The sequence below is a fragment of the Polyodon spathula genome, chromosome 3 (genome assembly GCF_017654505.1).
Source record: "Polyodon spathula isolate WHYD16114869_AA chromosome 3, ASM1765450v1, whole genome shotgun sequence".
Lineage (NCBI taxonomy): Eukaryota > Metazoa > Chordata > Actinopteri > Acipenseriformes > Polyodontidae > Polyodon > Polyodon spathula.
Window position 1 is genome coordinate 91,268,744 of NC_054536.1, and position 18,726 is coordinate 91,287,469.

Consider the following 18,726-nt stretch of genomic DNA (forward strand, 5'->3'; position numbering starts at 1 on the left):
CCAGGTTACTAAGGTAACAGAACATTTGAAATGATAAGAAAAGTGCACATCCATTAAACCCTTTTCCCTGGACTACTGTAAGAGAGAGAGTCAGCAGCCTAATAGACTAGATGTCAGCCAGCCACTTTATTCACTTGTAATGTATAATAGAGATCCCTTATAAAGGTTTTTAAAACCACAGCAAAGTGTAATAAATCATAGTTAAAGCATGGGTAAACATCTTAAAGCCCACGGAGCTTTAGTAAAGCATATAAAAAAACACAATGCAAACCATGTTAAAAGTTGTAAATGCAGAGTATTAACCATAAGAAAAGTATGGAGAAGCTGCATTACAAACCTACTTTAGTAAACTTTTATATGGGACATTACAAAACGAATTGCATTTTTTAAATCCGTTTAATTGAAAAACTAGTATCCAATTGCAATGATACAACACTTGAGCTTCAGGACAATTACACACAGATATGTCAATATTATTACTTCTGCATTTCTTGGCAGTTGGTTTCCGATTGCAGTGCAGTTCATTTGGTCGAGAGTGCATTGTGATTAACATTGTTCTTTTAGAATTCAAAACCAACTGAAACCACCTGAATAAATCATTGTTTGGCAAACGGCAAATAAATGCAGTTTGCAGAAAAGGAGGAAGAATCGATATGTGAGGATTAGTGTATTGTTCAGGAAATGAGCATAAAGCAGGTACAGAAGCCAGCCTTAGACAGACATTCCAGTACAAAGACCTTTTGTGTGCAAATAAAATACTAGGCAGTAAGACAAACACACTAGCTGTATGTCTATCGCCAGGAGATTTCTGCCTGGAGTCCTATTTAAGCATCAATAAATAAACATTGTAATGTTCACATACATAATACATTGTTGTTTATAGAATCACAACCTGCATAGATGAAAGTGAGAATCGTGTATCGTAAACAGTGAGTATACGCTGTCCTCAAACTACAAAGAAGCACCCGCAGACAGCCTTTATGACATCTAGTTATCAGATAATTGTTGATTGTTATTAGGTAATATTCATGTAACATTAATGTTGACCTGGGTCCTGCAGTGCTTTTGACTAAGCATATACACTAGCATTGGAACTCGGGTGCTATACATTGCACAACACTGTTATAAAAATATTTGCTTAAATGTTTTTAGGTTTTAGCTTACTTACAAAGTGTCATTCATGTTTGCAGTGTCGTTATTATTTTCTTTTTTATAAAGTTAAATGGTTTTATTATGGCACCTGAATTTCCTTGAACTGGGATGCGATGCACCAAAGAAAATCAAATGCACATAATTGAAGAATGTATGCAAGGTTTCTTGTACAGAGAGAAGTGGCAGTACTGCTACTAAGTGTATTTGTTCATTAATAGTATAAAGCAAATGGTTTTCATAACATAAATCACACTCTGGTAGATTGAAACTCAGTAAGTTGCCTTCTCTGAATGTGTACTTCACAGGGATTCAGCATTCGACGCATAACCAAACACCAGTGGCCATGGATTAGTGTAAATTACCACATCATTCACCACAATAAAAAAACAGCCCATATATATTATTAAAACAAAAAGGTTTTCAGTATAATTTCTCTACTTTTCTCATTTCTTGTTTTGACTTTGTGCCACCACTATACAATCATGAAGGCACTACCTAAGAGTGTTAAAAGAACACCTTCTTTGTTTAATTACCCTAAACCTCCACTTCAATTTAGTTTTACTATAGAAAAATACAAACTGCAGCCAAATGTGTGAGTGTGTAAAAGTACAGCACTGTATCGTTGCTTTGTTTGGGGATATCTAGGCAGTGCTGTGAGGGCTGTACACTTTGTGGTGTGCTCGGATTTTAGCCCATTTGTACTATATAGTATTCATTTACCGAAACTGTAATTATTATTTGTGCAATCTTCCTTTTCAAAAAAAAAAGTAAGAGCTTTTTCCCCCCCCAGTGGTTGAAAAATCTGTCACAGTGGGATGCAGCATTGCGATTTTAAACACTGTCATGCCTTTTCACAGCCATGTATAGTACAGTAGATGTGAGTGCAGAATAATGTACTATATACTGTAGCACTGTATGGATGGACTTTCAGCCTGCTAGTACTGATAAACAAGTCCTAGTTATATAAAAGAGGTATTTAGCTCACATTTTTATTATCAGAAAACAGGTTTGATCTGTAATGAGCCGGTGAAATTAATTATTGTAGAAACTGTCTAAAAATGTCATCCAAACTAACCAGGACAAAAGCTCTTCAAAAAATCACAGCCATGGAACCACTGTGATAAATAGGATTCAGGTCATCCAAAATAACCAGAGAGATGCCACAGTTCGCCATCATAAATAAACTGTAAACCCTAAAGGGTCTTTCCCTTCATATCAAAAACATGAATTCATTCAGAACATTCATCCCTCGTTTTGCCTGTGCTCAGTTGTGTAATCTGTGTATATGTTTTATCGATTCAATACATGTAGCATTTGAAAAAAGAACACTTCCCTTGTTACAAAGCAGTTTGTGTGCTGTCTGTAAGCGTTTTATGAGCTGCTTGAGCTCCTTAGCCTATGAGATTAGGTGAAGGTAGATATGGATCAAAGGCTAGCAGAGATCAATTCCCTTCAACAGCATTCCATTCATTTTATCAGTCTCATTAACATCTTTGATTTTCTAAGTCTTCACTTCTCTATAATAATACGCACATTATAATTTGTTGTCTGGCCTTGGGGATCAAGTAATTAAAAGCAGTTGATTGGCAATATCTCCTTTTCTTCTCTCCTGTTTTTCACTAAATTATTGCCCCACAAATGAATGCAACCCATCATGAAATCATGAGTGTTATCTTATTATTGTATAGCTATAACTTGAATTGCATAAGTTTGTTTATTTAGCTTTTTAGCAGAAAAATGAATGTAATTATCTCTTTAAGGAAGTGTACGGTATCTGTAATCTGTCAAATTCGAATGAAACACTGTTTAAGTTGTGCTGGCACTATTATGTATGGGGCGCCGTTTGTCTCATGCATCATTTTGTCCACAAAAGGATCTTTAGTGCACAAAATGCACAAACTGATACATTCTGTGCACAAAAGGAAATGCACAACATGTAAACAAACATGGATTTCACTGTGTCCACAAAAGGCAATCATACTTTTACTTTATGTGGACAAAATTATTTTACTGGACTAAAGGCTCACTATGTTGACAAAATGTACGTTTAGTGGACAAAATGTACATTATATGGATGAAATACATAATAATGTGGACAAAATGTTGTCCATAAAATGGTATATTTTGTCCATGTAATCTACATTTCGTCCATAAATGTATGTATTTTGTCAACATAATGAGCATTTTGTCCACGTAATGATGTATTTTGTCTCTTTATTTTAAGTGATTTTACAGAGAAAAGAGAATGCATAAGCTGCTTTTTGTGGACAAAATGTAAACGGCAAATTCTATTATATGCACAAAATTAATTGAGAAAAACAACGTATCGTGCACAAAATGTAAATCGGTAAAATAATTATTTTCACATAAAATAAAGGTCCTTTTGTGGACGAAATTATGCATAAGACATTATCATAATGAGTAGAACGTGTGGTTTTCACTAGCTGTACTGCACAGAATAAAATAATAGTTTTTTTTTTTTTTACCCCAGTCACTGGTAAACAAGCACTTTCTTTTTGTTGTTGTGTGATAGATGCCATTTTCATTTGCTGGACCCGAAATATTTATTTTTTCGTTTCAGTTTCGTTCTAGTTTTAAAACATTTTCCAGTTTCTAGTACTATTTTATTAAGGAAAGTGTTTATTTTTTTGTTTTTGGCTATTTTCATTTTAGTTTTCTTCAACTGAAAATACACTGTACAGCTCAGAACCATGATCAACGAAAAGGGAAATGGAGGGTGTGGCTAATTCAAGTCCTTCACGTTCCATTGGCTCCCACATTTTACTCAAAATCATACACATCAAATCATATTGCAGCAGCAGTGAGGAAGCAATAAGCTTCTCCAATATGACTGGATATGACATATCTGGTCATGTGAACAAAATCCCTGCAGAGCATGAGGGTCGAGAGAGAGAGAGAGAGAGAGCAATCAAAACAGGTGCAAGAGTAAACGTCCTAGAGCTGTAAAAAGTTTCCAAACATAAAAATCAGGACTTTCTTCCTATGCATCGGGACAGTCCTGACCATATAGGGAGTGTTAGCATGCATGGAATACAGTTTTCAATGTAATAAAGTCCAACAGCCTGAGCAAATTTCTCATGACCATTGATGTAGATACAAACAACACAGTGGCTGTCAAACTGTATTATGCCACCGACTGTATAGGAGAAGGGTGGTTAAGACATCACTGAGAACAGATAGGGGATGTAGAGAAATTAGCCTGGTCCTTTATCTCTGCTCTACAAAGACCAGGCTTATGCGATCTATACATACAAGGAACATTCTTTGAAGCTACTGAAAACAAAATGTATTTTTAATGACTGGAACAAAACATCATAAAAATAATCAAAATAACCTGAGGCTTAAATGCATTATTTAATAGAGTCTTAAAAGTCTGTGCTAAAGACATTTTTTTTAATTTATGTTTAAATAAGCATGTGTGGCAGGGTGACAGCCCTGTCTGTATAGTTGCTGGGTATTCACTGTGTGTGTGATAATTCTGCTGGCCATGGGGAGGTGTCATGGCCGAAGGCCTAAAATATTACATGTCCCAGAAGCCTCTAGGGCGAAATGGGAAACACCTGGATGCATTTGAGGAGGCTGTTAATTTAATTGTTGTTTGAGTGTTTGTAATTAGTGCCATGTGCTTGTATATAAAAGCTGGTCTTTGTCTGTGTTGGTGGTGGGTGAAGTAGAGTACTAGTCTGTTTGTGGGTAATTGAGTTCCGTGGGTTGGCTGTTTAACCAACTATGTGCTGGGCGTTTAAACAACTGTGTGTTTTATGGTTTACAACTGTGTGCTGTACAAACTGGTAACTGTGTGCTGTACAAACTGGTAACTGTGTGCTGTACAAACTGGTAACTGTGTGCTGTACAAACTGGTAACTGTGTGCTGTACAAACTGGTAACTGTGTGCTGTACAAACTGGTAATTGTGTGCTGTAGAAACTGGTAACTGTGTGCTGTACAAACTGGTAACTGTGTGCTGTACAAACTGGTAACTGTGTGCTGTAGAAACTGGTAACTGTGTGCTGTACAAACTGGTAACTGTGTGCTGTACAAACTGGTAACTGTGTGCTGTAGAAACTGGTAACTGTGTTTTTGAAATGGGTAAACCACTTAGCAGTCCCATACTAGTTTAGCTGGGGAAAAGTTTAGCTAGTGCTCCAAGTTGGAGCTAGGCTTTTGTTTTGTATTTTGATTTCGTCTGATTTAATAAATGTGCGCAAAAAAGCGCCTAAAAACTTGCAGTTGTTGTGCCTGGGTCAAGTGTTTGAGGGCGTAAACCAACGCTGGCCAGGGGCTTTACCACACTTGATAACATCTGTTTTTTAGCAAAGTAGTACCGATACTGTAGCTAATAGATTCTCTTTTAAGGTTAAATAACCCTAAGTAGTACAGTTATAGTTCTGCATACAGAACAGTGTTCATTGCTTCAGAGTATTTTTTTCTTCTGTTCTTTTTTTTAATTCTGATTAAATCCATAATAGCCAGAAGGAAAGGTCTTCTCCCATTACATTATATAATCTCATATAAGAAGTCACATGCTGTGCCTATTTTGAAACAGAGACTTAACAACAAATGTGTAAAAGTGTTTTTTTTTAGGAAAGTCTGATAATAATATTTAACCATATATCAAGACGATGTAAAATATCACTCAAATCTATGATCATCAAGCTAGTATTTGTAAGTATGCTAATGGATCTTCTAAATATACTTACAGCTATGTAATCTAACATTGTTCCAAATAGGATAGGATTCAACTGTAATAATTCCGTCACTATTTTAAAAGTAGTTTCAGAATTACTAAGCCTGTGAAAAGATCATTTCAAGTGTAACGATCCAAGAACAGGATGAATGGCTGAATCCCACCGTTCCTCTGGTTAATTCCAGTGTAAATGTACTGTCTTTTTCATACATTGTACTGGTTATAAAAATAGATTACTTCATGGAGTTACATCGAGTGCTGTGCTCATTTCACTGCTTTGGGACACTTGTTAGGTATTCACCTACCCCTGTTTGTGGAATAACTGCAGTTCTCCTAATTTAATATTCCGCTGTATACGCTATGAAAAATCTACAAAAACGCCCTAAAAAAACACTTGGCTATCATTCTTCATTGCAGATGTTTAGAGTAGCCTGATTATAATCAATGGCATGTACAGTAGGTTAACATGCATGTAAAGGAGCGTTTTCGTTGCAGAAATAAGTAGATACTTATCTTTAGATGTAGATAATCTTTCTATGTCTTAATTCAGTGCGATCAGTATGGGGACGGGCTATATGATACACAAAATAGCAGACAATGAAAATATAGAGCTCTATATATCATCGTTCCTGGCCTAAAATAACACAGGGGCTCCGGTCTATTTACATCCTATTCATATATATTGGGTATTTCATGTCTGGTTAAATATAAATTATATTTCAGGACATTTCTTTTGATTGCGTTGACCTTGAAATCCAGCTTTCAGGTTATAATCAATGTTTTATGTTTACAGCTGAGTGGTTTATCATGCTGGTGGTTACTAATTAGCATTAACCTCTACATCTAGACCAAACCATTAAATCCCCAAGACACACCATTGACCACTCAGATCTATAAATAAAGTAAAGATGGATGGTTACTATAGTAATGACATTTTGTTGATTTCAAAGCTGAAAAGTTGGTGTTTTCAAAGCAAAGGATATATGAAAGTATTCCTTTGGTAGTCATTTTTGGTTATCATAAAATTCAAAATATAACAATGTTAATATAAGAAAAGCCATAAACTCATTGCAGTGGAGAAGTCTGAAATGGGATCTTAGGAACAAGGAACTGAATTCAAATGAATTTGAACTTAAACCAAACCAATCTTTTATGTTTGGGATAATATGCGTGTTGAAATCTTTTGGGTACAATTTATGCTGGATTGTTCACGAACATTGTCAATTTGTATGGCAGTTTATTCCCAGAATGATTTTGATGCATTTTTAATGTGCAGCAATTTGTTGCCTGGGAATGCAGCTAACTTTTAAAATAAAGCTCTTCTGAGATCTAGATCGTGGACTAAATCTGACAATATCAAATTAAACTTTCCGATGCCATTGAAACCGATTGCAGAGTGATGCAGACAGGCCTGAAAGCATTGGACTGCTGAGGCAGCAAATTCATTTTTAATTAGAATAAGAAGATAAAAATGAGATTGACGTGGTTTGCAATATAAATGAATATCAGAGACAAGGAGACTGACATTTTGTCAGCGAAGACAGTAGGGAATGACAGATAGCAACAAGCAAAACAGTTCATGTGTAATGTGGTAGTGAGAAAAAATGTAATTGTTAAATTGGTAAACATCACTGACTTGAAAACAAAGGGATAATAAACAAAATCCTTTTGACACAAAACTTCTAAGAATTCGTTGTGCATTCAGCTTCAAAATTTCTCCCACTTATGCAAAAAAATCAGAAGTGAAAATGTGAAAAGCTTGAGTGTGCCAGCTACAGAATTACAGCTGTGGCCAAAAGTTTTGCATCACCCTTAGTTTTCACTGCTGTATGGTAATAACTAAACACAGCAGATGCTTGAACATAGTCACAACTTTTAGCTGAAAATGAAATTTTCATCATTGATTTTCATTTTTTATTAACTATGTGGAAATAATGCCTAAAGGGAAATATCGCGGTTCACATGAAAAAACTGCCTAGAAGTAGTTGATCTGTGCATTAATGATTCAGACAATTGCTTGCATCATCAGTGACGAAGGTTCAGATGATGAAGAGTTTGACAGTTTTGGATCAGATGATATACTCTGCATTCTGATTGATTATGATTTCCTGTTACACCACAATCCGTATTTTGGATTTATTTATTAATTTTTTTAGACACTGCAAGGTCTTGTAACTTAGGTGTTTTTTTGTATTGAACATTTTAAGGCTATATTTGATGTTGTTTTTTCCTACTGGACACTGCAATTTCGTACAAATTTCTTACCTCTGTTAAACATAAAACCACACAAACGTACTAGGACAGATGTGTAGCAGACAAAAAAATATATTAATATATGTATATGTTTTTCATTTGAAGATTACTGAGATCATTTTACATCGATTTAAAAACTGCTGCAGCAAACAAAATCTTTCCATTAGAGGATGAACACGATCACGCTCTGTTCTCCCACCCTAGTAAAAACAGTGTACTTTATGGCTATGACCAAAGGTTTTGCATTACACTATAGAATTAACACATTTTGCTTCATAAAGTTGAATAAAACCTGCTGAATAATGTTATGTTAACATACTGAATTACATACCACTTTGTTGTTTTCCACATATTTAACAAAAATTTAAAAGAATGTGACATTTCGAAATCTAACATGAAATACTGTACAACTATTATGGCTTCCAGTAGAAGTTTGTGATATCATTTTGTAATTTCTTTGATTACAGATCTAAATTGTGTTCATACATTTTTTTTTTAAAATTATGTCTCAATCCTAAAATTCTAGATGATGCTAAACTTTTGGCCGTACTGTATAATATTGCCCCTACAGTAGGAAAGGGTAGGGAACAGATAGCTGTATACTTTTCTCATGCCTGGAGACTCAGTCATTACATTAATGGAGTTTGATGCAGTTAGAAGTGGGGTTAAATAAACATTAAATACCCCCCCCCCCCCTCCCCCCAGGAGATATCAGTTCACCTCAGCAGTATTTGATAGTTCAGGCCTGAGGGCACAATCAAAATAATTGCATTTGTTTGTGGTTCATAGAGCTCACTGCAGATTGGTGAGTTATTGATTATGCCACATTGAGGTAAGTGATTGCGAAAAATTAGATATCCTTTCATTACATTTGAAAACTTTAATTTAAAGAAAATGACAGAAAGTAGATTCCCCCATAAACTGTGCTGAATGTTTTTAAAACAGTACCAGGGTTTTAATGGAAAAAAGGCAAAGTCTTGCATTTTGACTCTGTGTTTTTAATAGTTTTTTGTCTTTATTTCCTAGATGCTGAAGATTATCAGCCACCAATATGGAAGTCATACCGTGAGTATTGCTATTTTCTTTACATTAACCCTATTCTGAGCAAAGCACCTCCCCAATTTGACCAGAATCCAATTTGTGGCCTGTGGTAATGACAAGAGCAGATTTGGTACATAGGGTTATACAAGAAGGAGTTTTGAAAGAAAGCTGAAAGTCATTGCACAGCATTGTAGTGTTGGACCCAACCTGATTTTGTTGTTTATTAAACTGTTGCCTGTTGTCTCTCTCTCTCTCTCTCTCTCTCTCTCTCTCTACAGTGACACTAAAACAAACCCTAGCTAATGGTTGAAGAGGGATAATATAGGTTAAATAAGACAAATATTTTAACAGAGAATACAGTTGATAGTGATTGTCAGATGGAGCTTCAGTTTTCATTTCAAAGAACCATTCATATATATTTCCCATATAGGTTTCCCTAAAGAGATCCTTACTGACCAAGGGAGCCCCTTTATGTCCACAGTTATGAAAGAACTGGGTTTTTTGCCATTTGAATTGTTGTATGGGTGACAGCTGAGGGGAATCTTTGATGTTGTCAAAGAAGCGTGGGAGGAGACGTCACCTAGAGGGGACAACGTGGTTGAGTATGTATTAAAAATGAGAAATAGAATGGAAAAGGTCAGCAGTCTGGTAAATGAAAATCTGGTCAGAGCGCAAGAACTACAAAAGACGGCATATAATGCTGGTGCTTGTCTAAGAGTTTAAAGCTGGAGACAAAGTGTTAGCTGCCTTCACATGCACACGATTTTGGTGTATAAGGTGTATGAAACAGGGAAAAGGAAACCATACCAGATTTACCATGTTAATCTTCTGAAACCTTGGGTAGACAGGGAACCTCTAGTAGACACAGTACTGCACTCCGGGTAAAATAAAAATTGGGGAGCATTTGACTGCGGAACAGAGTACTGTAATTAAAGAGCTAATTAATAGAAACAACAGTGTGTTTTCAGACTTGCCAGGGAGAACTAATCTTATATCCTATAGTATTATTACCCCTGTGGGAGCCTGGGTCAGAACGAAACCCTTTCAAATTCCAGAGTCTAAATAGGACGATCTGGCTAAAGAAATAAAATTTTAAAAAAATGTTGGAATTACATCTAATTGAGGAATCAAACAGTGACTTGTGCAGCCCAGTGTTGATGGTGTTAAAACCTGATGGAACTATAAGATTTTGTATGGATTTCAGAAAAGTGAATGAAATATCAAAGTTCGATGCTTACCCAATGCCGAGGGTGGATGAATTGCTGGAAAGGTTGGGCAAATCCAAATATATTACCACTCTTGACTTGACCAAACGCTTTTGGCAAGTGCCATTGTCACCAGAGAAAAAAGAAAAAACAGTGTTTGTAACTCCACAGGGTTTTTTCCAATTTACAGTGTTGCCTTTCGGACTGCACCAGCTACATTTCAAAGGCTTATGAACAGGGTACTCAAGCCACATAGTCACTATGCAGCACCTTGATGGTGTGGTCATTTTTAGCCTTGATTGGGAGTCTCATGTAGACAAGGTGAAAGCGGCATTCAGATCGCTAAGGGAAGTTGGCTTAACAGCTAATAAAAAAAAGTGTGCATTCGCTCTGCAGGAGATAAAATATTTGGGGTTTCCACTTGGATGTGGCTTAATTAAACCAAAGCTAAACAAAATTTAAGCTATTTTGTCTTTTGCCCGTCCAGTGAACAAGAAACAAGTCTGAGCCTTTCTGGAACTTATTGGCTATTATCGCCGGTTTATTGAAAACTTTGCCTCAAGAGCTGTTTCTTTAACAGAACTCACTAGAGCTTCCACGTCTAACATAATAAAATGGTCAGCAAAGTCTGAAAAGGTATTTTTAGACTTGAAATCAGCACTGTGCTCTGAGCCTGTTTTGATAAGTCCTAACTTTGGTAAACCGTTTATATTACAAACAGATGCTTCAGAAATGGGTATATGGGCAATGTTAACACAGTCCTGTGATGGAGAGGAACATCCCATTTTGTTTTTGACCCGAAAGCTCCTACCAAGGAAAAGAAAAAATAGAAAAGGAGTGCTTAGCTGTCAAGTGGGCAGTAGGCTCTTTGAGGTATTATCTTTGGGGAAGGAGATTTACACTGGTTACAGACCTCACCCCATTACAGTGGATGCATCATCAGAAAGACATGAATGCGAGAATAACCAGATGGTTTTTAACATTACAGCCCTACTGTTTTGACTTAATTCACAGAAAAGGTAAATGCTGATTTCCTGTCTAGATTTTCACAGCCAGCAGAAATCTTGTATACCCAACCCCACGGGGTTCTGCGGAGGGGGAGGGTATGTGATGATGCGTATGTGCTGAACATTAATTTAGAGGCTTTAGGACCCTGGTGATAGCCACATACACTTCATCATAGCAAAAGTAACAATTGGTTAACTGAATAATGAATGGGTAAATGCTGATCAGATGCAACTGATCAAGTTGGAGAATCAAAAGGTCACATTTTGTCTGTTTGGTGATGAGGGTTAAAGTGGAGAGATAGGAGAGAACTGAACAGTGGAAAAGTGTGTTGGACAAAGAAGGATTTTCTGATAACAAAACAAAGGTACAGGTTTTGACAGTAATAGTGCTGGATGATGATTTGGATTAGGTTGTTTGTGTAATTGGTTTAAGCAGGGGAACAGGCTTACCCTGCCCTGCGTTAGATAGGACTACACTGTTAACCTGTTTAGTTAGTGCCCAAAGAAGGGCTAGGCTTTGTTTTGTGTTTTGCTAGTTTTTTAACCCAGTTTGCTTTTAAAAATGTTATATTGGTGCCATCAGTTAATTTGTTCTGTACAGATACTATGTTAGATTGTTGGATTGTTAACTGGGTGTTATTGTAATTTGTATGCTGGCTTTTTTTTTTGTAAACTCAAAAGATTCCTTTGGTAGTATCGAAAATAAGACTGTGTTCGATATATACTGGTACTGTAACATCATAAAAGGGGAACCCAACTTACTAAGTGTCCAAGAATACCTTGATTATACATGTACATTTTAAAAGTGAATTAATAAACTGCTATGGAAACCAATGTGCATCATGGTTAGTGGGATAAAAGCAAACACAATCCTTAACACAAACTGACGTCTCGAATATAACACTTGCTTTCCCCCATTATACTAAAGCCTATGTTTACACAATAGAATGCTTATACTAAAATTCCACTAGTTTGCTTGGTATCCCGGCATCTCAGAATCTCGAAGGTATCAAACCTCAATTTTTTTATTTAAGATATCTTGAGATATATTGTAATGACCCACGGCATCCGGGACATTGTTTGTCTTGTATGTTATGTCTCGTTTAATGTTCTGTGTATTGTACAGGTTCAGGGCACGTCTTTAGTGTGGGTCTTTGTGGGTGTGTGCATGTGCGTCTGGAGTGTGTGTGCGCGTGTAGGGGGCGGGTCCCTTGGAGGCTATAAGTAGATAGCCGTGAGCAAGAGAGCGCATGTGGACTTGAATGGGTTAGGAACTGTGAGGGACAGAGGGAAAGGTGAAGAGAGAGCCTAACTGCGAAACAGTGAGATAACCCAGAGTGAGTCTAAAGGAGTGTGTGAGAAGAAAGTGTAGTGAGAGAGAATTAGTTTATTTTATATGTATTTTGGCGTGAACCCTTCCCAAACAGGGATTCTCTGTTCTTTTATTTCATTTTTGTTGACGATTTTAAAATCTATTTCGAATCCCATCTGGTCTCCCTGAGTGTTTCACCTCCATAGCACAGAATGCATATATATATATATATATATTACAGCAGTAAACCAAGTCATGCTGGCCTACACCAGTCACAATGGCTTTAACACAGATTTGCTGTCTTTTCCGCTCATTTTGGACCTCATCGTTAGTGTGCGGGCCACCTATTTAATAAGGACTGAATACTTCATCTTCTTTTTCCCTGTCACACATATCATTACCTTTCCTAAGTAACTAATGAAACTGACTTGCAGCTACAGTGTGAATTGTTACTGGAAGGCAAACCTTTATTGTCTACCATTTCTCATTACTTTCACCATATTGATTTTCCTTCTGTTTCTATTGATGTGGTAAGCAGCATATCATTTAAAAAAACATGCTGGAAAGCTAGGTGCTTTATTTTAAATTAGCTCATCTGTCTCAATTAAAACCCTCCTAGACTGCTTATTATAAGAGGTTTAATAATGACAAAGTATTATGAATTAGTATATAGTCCGTGGCAAGTAGGTTTTAATGGGGATGAAACGTGTGCCACATTATATGGAAGAAGGGCATAGGGAATTACACTTAGTGTAACGCTGAACTGAAAAGGGAGACCACAGTTCTAAAAAGATATACAAAATTAATGAAATGGCTGGTAAACATGTGTATTCATGTCAGAAAATGTAATGGCATTCCTAAACTTGATTTTCTTTATTGGACAGTGTACCAGTTACAGCAAGAAGCCCCACGCCCCAAAAGGATCATTTGCCCCCAGGAGGTGAGTACGACTTTTAAATCTTTTATTTCATTTCCTTTTTAAAACTAGAAGCTTCCCTTTTGTGGTATCAATAAACAAGCTCTTTCTCCTCGAACGGGTCCTATTATAGCAAATGCAATGGATGTACAGAAGAAAGTAAATAGCTGTTTTGACATTTCTCTTAAATTTCACAAGCTTTCATCTGGAATAATTCCTTTCTGTTGATGGGTTCTCTACCTTCTTGCATACCCACCTTGGTCTAGAAGAGGTGTTTATATTTTGAATGATATTTTTGATGGTAAAGGTTGACTCGCGTTCCAGGATAACATCTTTACATCTTCCAAGAACTTGGCACACCAACTGATTCATTTTAAATTGACACATAGATTTTATGCAACCCCTGTTGGCAATTTCAAATAAAAACTGTCCCTGATCCTTTATGCCAAGGATGCGCTCTAGGAACAGCTGCCACCTATGTGCACATGTCTGGAAATTTATGACTTCGGTCATGCTAAATTAATTGGAGTACAGGTGCCGCAGTGTCCTGGAGTGCTCCTTCTGACCCTTTCTTTCCAGTCAAGGAGCATATTCATAGCGGGTGTGACAGCAGCTCAGAAAACTATTTTCAAAGGATGGGTTGAGTCTGGCATATGTTTTAATTCTGTATGGCTTTGTTATTTAGTTCATATCATGTTATTGAACTACGGCAAGACTGCACTTTGCCAACCCAGTCACAGTTAATACTAGGTTTTGTGCAGCAAGTACTTTAAAGGCTCTGTCTTAAATTTTATTTAATCAATCAATATTTATTTTATATAGCGCCTTGCATAGTGGACCACCATCATAAAGCACTTTACAAGATGGTGAACAGTAAAAAAAAACAAACAAAAAAAACAATGCAAATACATTAAATACAAGGCTAGGATGTGCATTGTAAACATTGTGGATGCGTGTGTCATACAGAATTATGCGAAAAACCTAAAATAGTAATTTAGACAGCAGCTAATAACAGATATCTGGCTTAAAGAACATTAATAGCAAGAGAGAACAAGTGGGTCTTGAGAGTTGATTTGAAGCGAGCTACACACCCTAAAGCTGGGGGAGAGTTCCAGAGAGTTAGGGCCATGAAGCTGAAAGAGTGCTCTCTGAGTGTGCTGCACTTTTGCTTGGGTATGACAAGCAAGCCAGAGTCAGAGGACCTCAGCTTGCAGGCAGGGACATAGCGGGTCAGCAGGTTGGAGAGATACTCTGGACCTGTGTGATGAAGGGCCTTGTAGGCAAGCAAGAGTATTTTGAAAGTAATCCTGAACTTTACAGATAGCCAGTGCAGCTGGGCAGGACAGTGGGTAAGATCATGTTTTTTACATCTAGTAAGGATCCTAGGAGCGCCATTTTGAACCAATCGGTTTATGGCATGTGACGAAAGACCACCGTAGAGACAGTTGCAGTAGTTGAGAGGAGATGAATGTATATATCTCTGCATCCGGGAGGGAAAGGTAGAGATGGACCTTCGAAGATGTTTCAGAGGTGGTAGAAGGAGGATTTGACTACAAAGGAGATTTGGGCATCAAAGGAGAAGTTACTATACAGAAGTGCACGAAGGTGAATGAGGTGACCCAAGGGAAGCATGTAGATGTTGAAGAGAACAGGCCCAAGAACAGACCCATTAGGGACACCGCAGGTGACCGGGTTTGCGTTAGTACTGCTTCCATCATAGAAGACAGACTGCATGCATCCAGATAGGTAAGAAGACAGCCAGGAGAGTCAGGTTCCAGAGATCCCAGTGTACTTCTGAAGGCGGTCAAGAAGAATGCTATGATCTATGGTATCAAAAGCAGCAGTTAGGTCAAGGAGGACAAGGACAGAGGAAGCATCAGCATTAAGCAGAAGATCATTTACAATTCGGAGCAGAGCAGTTTCAGTACTGTGATGTGGCCGAAAGCCAGACTGCAGAGATTCAAGCAGAATGTTATCTGAGATGTTTCATCAGCTGGCTGGCTGTAGCCCTTTCTGGAGTTTTGGAGAGAAAATGAAAATTGGATATGGGACAGAAGTTAAATAAGACAGCCAGGTCAAGGGAGGGTTTTTTGAGCAGCAGGAACCAAGCCTGAATCCAGGGACAGGTTGAGAGTGTGCATAATGGAAGGAGGAAGCATAGAGACGGACGAGATTTGTTGGCCAGGAGTCCAAGGGGCACTTGGCAGTAATTGATTTCAACAGTAGGCTGGAGACATCAGTCGGAGAGGAGAGAAGGAAGAAAGAGCAGGAGGGGCAATCAGAAGGGAGTCAAGGTGGTCAAGTACTATACTGGGTTTGTGTCAGGAGAGCGTAGAATAAATGGTGTCGATTTTGTTCCAAAAGAAAGGAGAAATCATGGCAGGTAAGAGAGGAGAAAGAATGGGAGATGGATTTGTTAGTGGCTGGATGCAGGATTTGATCAATGGTTTTGAAGAGAGTATTTGGTTTACCATGTCCAATAGATATAATTTCTGAGAAGTACGTCACATTGGCAGTAGCGAGCACACGCCTGCAGCTACTGAGGTGATCGGACCAAATCTCTCTGTGGACTGTTATTCCAGACGACCTCCATTTGCACTCAGACTTGCGGCAGACAGACTTAAGCAGTCGAAGTTCGAGGGTATACCATGGACAGTTGTGGTGTATCTTCGATGCTGTGGTTGTAAGCTGGGTAACTGTGTCGATGATCTGAGTAAGGGTGATCGCCACATCATTGACTGAAGACGGGAGAGTACCAGTCAGAGGGGAAGAAGAGACACATTCAGAGAATAATATAGGATTCAGCAGAATTTTGGGATGGAAGAAAATAACAGTATCAGTCGTAGTTGAAGGTGCAGGAAGAGTAATATTGGCTGTGATTACAAAATGGTTAGAGAGAGATATCTGAGACTGAGAGATTGGAGATATCAAGATCACTGATGATGAGCAGATCCAGGGTGTGTTCACGGGTGTGAGGGGAAACATTGACAGATTGAGAGAGTCCAAGACAGTCCAGGAGCGTGACAAAGTCGGGCACTAGAGGGGAAGAAGGCAAGTCAAAATAAATGTTGAAATCACCTAGGAATAGAATTTTGTCAGTTGAAGTGTAGATTAGGGAGAGGAATTGCAAGAACTCTGCAATAAAAGCAGAGTTATTCTTTGGTGGATGATAGATAACAGCAAGGGTGAGAGACATGGGAGAGGGGATCTTGATCGCTCAAATGAAGAGAAGGCTGGCAGCAGGTTGAGGCAGCAAGAACAGAGTTAGCAATAACAGCAGTGCCCCCACCTCTACCAGTGAGGTGTGGCTTGGCAAAGAGCAAGTAGCCATTTGGGGTGGATGGATATAGTGAATGCTTATCATTTACCAGATTTCTGGTGCCAGGTTTCTGCTAGACAGAGAAGATCAATTAAGTATCAGTTAAGTTTGTTGAGAAGCAGAGATTTGTCAGTCAGAGAATGGCAATTTAGGAAGAGGTTTGTAGCAGGCAGTACAGGGGGAGAGGTTAGCAGTATGTGAAGCAAGTACTTCAGTATGTGAAGCATGTTTTGTCCCTGGGATCCAGTATACTTAACACAATATTATAATCGATCTCACAATTCAACACAGCCCTGCACAGTTAAGAAACTTAATTGCAGTTATTAAGTGCATGTGTAATTACCTCAGTAAACGACAATTTTAACTATCAAATTAAGGGAAATCCACTTACCTATTTGGATGTTGATTCAACCAGCAGCACTGATTTCAGCCAACGACTAGGAGCCACAACACGTGTGTCTTCAGTTACAAACACAAACTTTAACTGATACTTTTGTTATTATTCTCTATTGTTATGCCTATGTCTGTCTGTGTATAATTATGTTGGTATATATTGTGTCATATCCATTGTATGTATTTATGATTTATGGTATATTTGTTTTTAATATATTTTTATTTTGTATTTCCAAACAAAGAAAAAGAAGTTCACAAAAGAAAAACTGCTAGAAATTTGTACTGGAGAACAGTAAATGTATCCAGTGAAAGTAGAAACTTACTGTATAAAGCAAAAAGTGAGCCTTCATCCATCATGACGGATTCAGTTAAGTCTGTGTGACGCTGTAGGGTTACTGCAGATTAAAATGGTGAGCCTAACTGAGGAAGCGATGAGGACTATGCATGTTCAAAATGAAATGCCGACAACGTGGGTTACTGCAGATGTTTTGCTTGTCAGAGATTATGCACTGATTATTTCACTGCTAGTTAAAGCCATACTTTACCAACATCATTATTATTATTTTAGTTAGATAAAGATAGACCAAGGTTAACTGTTGACAGTGGTAGTGTATCACTCCACAGCCAGAATGATTACCATAAGTGACCAAAAACACATACATTCTTTATCAATAATGTTACCAGACTGTGTAGACATTATTGATTATGCCTTGGTTAATAAAAATGATTACCTTCAGTATCATTTTCATTGCTACCCTTGATCGTGTTTCTCAGATACAACAGTACTATGTATCTACTATCTTCTACACCTACTGTTTTTAAAGTAGAGGGAGATTCACTTAAGAAGCCAAAATCATTGGGGGTATATTGACGTGAAATATTACCAGTAAATTGTTACTTCAAGTTCAATTTATTTAAAAATGACTTATGAGATTTAAGCATGTTGTAATAGTGTACATACCTGCCAAAAAACCGAAAATACCATAAAATACCAGTGTTTTACCAAGACTGAAGAGAAGAAGCTTCCACTTGATGACAACACATCTTATTTTGAGCAAACCGTTCTCCACCTAGGACTGCAATCTAGGGTTATTAGCAGGCAAGGTTCACAGCATTGCAGTCCTATTGTACTTTAGCAAGAGTCGTGCCAGAATGAGGAGAAAAGGATTTTTGTCCTGCTGTGAATTTGTTGAATTGAGTTTGGTATTGCAGCACTGGACAATGCTCACCTTGATTTTGTGTTCTTCCTAAATGTTCCCCACACATGGGGAGCTGGGATTTATACAAATCGTTCTGTAAATCATTAGAGATGGCAGATATTCTCTAAATGATCATGTGAAACACATGCTAGGTTCTTTAGGTAGACATTGTCCCTAGGTAAAGAAAATGTAGCTTTTTTGTCAACTTCATATAACATCTTT

At 37.6% G+C, this 18,726-nt stretch overlaps 1 protein-coding gene across 3 annotated transcripts in view; it reads left to right on the top strand.

Moving 5' to 3' along the window:
- LOC121313642 (beta-chimaerin-like) overlaps window positions 1-18,726 on the top strand; it is a 98,196-nt gene that overhangs the window by 31,980 nt on the left and 47,490 nt on the right. For all 3 annotated transcript variants that reach the window (XM_041246383.1, XM_041246381.1, XM_041246382.1), the window contains exons 2-3: window positions 9,139-9,177; window positions 13,562-13,617. In XM_041246383.1, the coding sequence (XP_041102317.1) occupies window positions 9,139-9,177; window positions 13,562-13,617 (95 nt within the window). The remainder of the gene's footprint in view (window positions 1-9,138; window positions 9,178-13,561; window positions 13,618-18,726) is intronic.